The sequence below is a fragment of the Mandrillus leucophaeus genome, unplaced genomic scaffold (assembly GCF_000951045.1).
Source record: "Mandrillus leucophaeus isolate KB7577 unplaced genomic scaffold, Mleu.le_1.0 Scaffold252, whole genome shotgun sequence".
Taxonomy (NCBI): Eukaryota; Metazoa; Chordata; class Mammalia; order Primates; family Cercopithecidae; genus Mandrillus; species Mandrillus leucophaeus.
In genome coordinates this window covers 2,025,064-2,030,127 of record NW_012102610.1, presented here as the reverse complement: position 1 = coordinate 2,030,127, position 5,064 = coordinate 2,025,064, and the positions used below count along the sequence as shown (strand labels likewise).

The 5,064-nt window shown below is 55.1% G+C and overlaps 1 protein-coding gene across 1 annotated transcript in view; it reads left to right on the top strand.

The window, feature by feature from the left end:
• The first annotated feature begins 6 nt into the window (after positions 1–6).
• Positions 7–5,064, top strand: part of WNT7A (wingless-type MMTV integration site family, member 7A) — a 58,718-nt gene continuing 53,660 nt past the window's right edge. Inside the window, exons 1-2 of the mRNA XM_011983621.1 lie at positions 7–102; positions 4,657–4,883. Coding sequence (XP_011839011.1) covers positions 32–102; positions 4,657–4,883 — 298 coding nt within the window. The 5' untranslated portion in view covers positions 7–31. The remainder of the gene's footprint in view (positions 103–4,656; positions 4,884–5,064) is intronic.

Here is a 5,064-nt window from a genome sequence, read left to right as displayed (position 1 = left end):
CGGCCCGCGGCCCCGGCGGCCAACCGGGACTATGAACCGGAAAGCGCGGCGCTGCCTGGGCCACCTCTTTCTCAGCCTGGGCATGGTCTACCTCCGGATCGGGTAAGGGCTGCCTGCGCCCTTTCCGCGCGTGTCTTGGCAAAGTTGGCACGGCCCGGGGAGGGAGGTGTGCCGCCTGAGAGCCTCTGCCGGCCACCAACTTCCACAGCTTCTCTGAGAGGCCGGGTGGGTGCGGTGTGGGAGCGGTGGACGCACAAAGGCCCCCCGCAGGCGGACGCCCCAGGAGATATAGGCAGGGGGACTGGCCATCCTGAGGACTTCTGAGTCTGGAATCTCCCAGGACCAGAGACAGCCGGTAGGGACGCTCCAGCCTGAGGGACTCTGGGGGAGGGCTAGCTGCTGCAAAGGTTCAGCCCATTCCGGGGACCCTTCGGACCCCGGCATAGGGACAGCAGGTCTAGCAGGAACATCAAGCCAGGTCCACAGCCGCTCTCGGGGAGCTCAGTCCCCGGAGCCCGAGAGGAACTCTCTCAGGAGGCGCGGCACAGCCGCTCCTACAGACTGGGCAGTCCCCAGGTGGCTGGCGGGGCCGGTCCGTGCAAACAGGGAACAGGTACCCAGGGGGAAGGACTTTCGCTGGCAAAAACATAAACCGCCGCTCGGAACCTTGGCACCACTCGATTTCCAGGGACCCTTAGACTCCCAGAGCCCCTTCCCGGGCCAAGGGGACAGCACGTCCCGCCCCCAACAAACACACACAAAGGTGGGACAAGAGGCGGCCCGAGACACCGAGGGAGACAAGCGCTAGAGAGAGGCGGGACACCCCGCCCCCTTGAACTGGGCAGCAGAGGCTGCCGGGCGCGCGAGCAGCCCTCTGGCTTCACCCAACGTTTCTGTGGAGGTGGTGCTCGGGGGCGCTCTGGCTGGAAGGTGGGAGGGGGCAGCTCGGGACGCGTCCTGGAGCTGCTTGTGCAAAGCCGGTCACCCTTTGTACTTAAGACATAACGCGTGTGAAGCTCGGAGCAGTGGGCGGCGGGGGGGCGGGGGGAGTCTAGGCATGGATAGAGGTTCTGGCGCTGAAGGGCCCGCTTGGTAGGTCTCGAACACCCTGCCCCTCCACCCCCCATCAGTGAACCCCCTACCGCCCCTTTTGAGGAGCGGTGGACCGCAGGGGCTGCGGCTAGGGGGTGTGTGTGAGGATCCTTTGTGTTTTGTCACTACTACCCCCCTACCCCGTCACTTCCCCAGTCCACGTCTCTGGAGCGGGGATTTCGCAAGTTGTCGGGCCGCTGCCGCGAGCAGGTGCGTGCAGAGCAGACCAGGGGCCGCCAGCCCGACCAGCGGCGGAGAGGCGGCTACGGGGCTCGCGCCAGTACCGCCAGCCTGCCGATGTGTTTTAAGTGTTATTGATTCGCCCGCGTCTGGGTGGCTTTTCTTTTTTCCCCTGCTTTAATCTTCATCTTGGCCCGCGCCCCGCCGCCCCGCGCACATCCAGCATCCAGGAAGCCGGTCAGGCCGATTGGCTGGGACCGCGTGTGGCTTTATCTCCTTTTTAATTAGAAACGGGGAGGAGGGACCCGGGTGGCGGGGGAGAGAGAAAGGGAAAACAGCAGAAAATAACCTCTCCTGGCCGCCCCGCCCGCCCGCGGGCCGCCCTCCCGCCAGCGCCACGGCCTACCCGGATTGGCCCTGCGGGGGCCCAGCTGCCCGGGAGGGAGGGAGGGAGTCCTGCAGGGCGCTGCCCTTCCGCCCCAAGCTGCCCTCTGGGGTGGGGAGAGGTCCAGGTCAGGGAGGTGGGAGTTGCAGGCCAGGCGCTGCTGCTCCCTGTGCCTCGGGCTACTCATCTATATAGTGGGCATGAGGGGTGAAGTCTCAACGTCCCTAGGTTTTTCCATTTCCCCACATGTGACTGGGCTCTACCCGCTTCTGGTTGATGGTGGGGCATCTGTGGTATTCTTATTTCACTCGGATAGTTCTATTACTAGCACTAGCCTATTGCCACAATCAGATCCAATAAGAATGGTGATAATTACAACACCGCCGCCACATTTATGGGCACTCACTATGTGCCTGGCACCTTCTAAGCACTTTCCATGTTCTAGCAAATGCGGTTTTCATAGCAGCCAATTAGGTGGAGACTAGTTATCAATACCCTAATTTAGCCATGGAGAAACTGAAGTGCAGAAGGAAGGAAACTTGCCTAAGATCGCACAACTAATAAGTGAGGAAAGCTGAGATGGGAACCTAGGCCAGACCCTTAGGGGCTAGTCTATTGTACCTATGAGTTTTTGGCCCCAGTATGCCAATCCATCCACTCTCTGCTGGTGTAGAAATTTCCTGGTGGCCAGCTAGGTGCTCAGAGGGTCCTCCTGACAAATGATGCCAAAGCATCTCCACTTAATCTTCTCACGCTGCTGCTTCCTCAGACATTCCCAGCGTTCTAGTGTGTGTTAGACTCTGGTTTAGGGCTGAGATGCAGATGCAAAGCCAGGCTGTCCCACCTCCAACACCTGCTAGCTGAGAACCTTCCTCTGGGTCCCAACCTCTGTGAGCCTCAATTTTCAGATATTTGAAATTTATATGATGATTCTTGCCCCACAGGGCTGTGTGGAAAGGTCACATGAGCTGCTGTTTGTGGCAGCACCCACCATACTGCCTTGGCACATAGTAGGGACACTGCCCAAGTTTACTGATGCATTTGATGCATATTTGGGGGCACCTGCCATGTAATAGGTACTCACCTGGAGCCACATCTTTAAAGTGCCACAATCCATTTATTTGGTAGACATTTAGTGAACCAGCAGACAGCCTCCCTGCCCGCAGGGAGCTCATCCTCTCAGGAAGAAGACAAGTGATCAAGTGAGCATGCAAAATAAAAACACATACATGAAAACATGTCAGTAGAACATGAGTAATCAAGAATATCCAGTAAACAAAACAGAGATTGTGATGGAAATTTATTAGGGGAAGGGAAGGGAGGGAGGCTCCCTTAGCTGGGCTGGTCAGGGAGGTGACCCTTGAGGTCATGTGAATAATGACAAGAAGCCAAGCTTGTGAAGATCAGGGGTGAGAGCATTTCCAGGGAGAGAGGCCAGCAAGGACAGAGTGCCTGCTGCAGGGAGAAGGCTGGCACGTGGCAGGAGCCTAGGAAAGTGGCAGGAGTGATCAGTTGTGCTCTTGGAGGACATGGGTCCACGTCACCTCCTCGAGTTATTGGTACAGGAGAACCTCGCTCTAACAAATCGCAACTCCAGAACAACTGCCCATAGCTGAGCCCCAGGACGAGGCACTTGCCCAGTGGCTCTACCTGCAGCCCTACCACTGCCACCAGCCAAGCCACCACCAACCCTAACCTGCCCGGTCCCTCTGCTCCTGCTCTGGCACCCCGCAGGTCTTTCCTCCATGGAGCGGGGACCACCAGGTCATGTCAAGGTCCTGCTTACACCCTTCAGTGCTTCCTGGTGCTGCCTGATGCACCTGAGAAAATGCCAGCCCTCAGCCATCTCCTCTCCCCAGGATCTTCCTGCATCTCAAGCCCTGGTTTTGTAGCAGTTTCCATGGGTTCTTTCTATTCCTTGAAGACCTCGAGCTTGTCTCCTAGAACTTTGCATTTTCTGTTCCCTCTGCACAGAATACCCTTCTCCAGATTTTCCCACAGATGCCTCCTGGCAATTCAGATCTCTGTTCTGTTCTGATGTCACCCCCTCAAGGAAGTCCTCCTTGATCACCTCAACTAAAGTGGCCCTCATTTTCCTCACCACCTGCACACCCTGGTTGCCATCCCAGCATCTTCCTTTACTTTCTTCATAGTACATATCATTGTCAGAGATGGCCTGTTTTATTCATTTGTGACACCTGTGTTGTCACCCTCCCTAGTTCCTTGAGGGCAGGGCCTTGCCTGTCAGGTGCACAGCTGTCTCCTAGCATGGTACCTGGCACATGATGGGTATCTGATACATGTCAGTGAATAGTTGAAGAAGATAGGAATTGCCCTCATGATAGTCACACACATCCTCTAGCCAGTCATGCCCGGAGTGGGATACGTGTACTCCATTGACAGCCGGAAGAAAATGCCAGGACTTCTACTTAAAACTACTTTTTAAGGTTTTTTTCAATAATAAAACATATACATACATGAGAGTATATGTTACATATACATTAAAAACCAGATTTTTTTAAAGTGAATATCTGCACACCCATCACTCCTTCAGAGGCACCTGCTGCATGAGACTTTGAAGTCATCATTTCCTTGCTTGCCTTTACAATTTTACCAAAGAGATGATTCCCTAGCAACATAGGGTTTCTTTTGCATGCTTTTGAACTTCATCTCAATTGCATCCTACCATAAACTCAAAGGCAACTTGCCTTTTTCATTCAATGTAATATTTGTGACATACATCATCTTTTCTTGTTTCTAAAACAAAAATCAAGTGTGTGTGTTTCACTGATATTGAGTATACGCATTGATACAAGAGCCTATGTAGAAATTATAGGGTTTCTATTCGAATGGACATGAGTTAGGGGTGCAGGATCAAAAAAGTTGAGAGACCACTGCTGGGGGCAGTGGGGTGGCCAGTGCTGGACACCTAGGAAGGGTTCCTAGTCCATGCCCCCTTGCTGGCCTAATGCTCCATCTCTCTGTGTCTCTCCCTCCAGTGGCTTCTCCACAGTGGTAGCTCTGGGCGCAAGCATCATCTGTAACAAGATCCCAGGCCTAGCTCCTAGACAGCGGGCGATCTGCCAGAGCCGGCCCGACGCCATCATCGTCATAGGAGAAGGCTCGCAAATGGGCCTGGACGAGTGTCAGTTTCAGTTCCGCAATGGCCGCTGGAACTGCTCTGCACTGGGAGAGCGCACCGTCTTCGGGAAGGAGCTGAAAGTGGGTATGTGCTCACCAAACACCCCAGCAGAGTCTTACAGGTTATAGAGACATCAGGCTATAGGGACACCAGAATACCCTCAGGTGCCCTGTGGAACTCCGTTGCCTGCTGCTACTAGAATGTCCCTCAGTGTGGGGTCCTGCATGTGCATTGACTTGCATTCAGGACTCCCATTGAGGGTCAG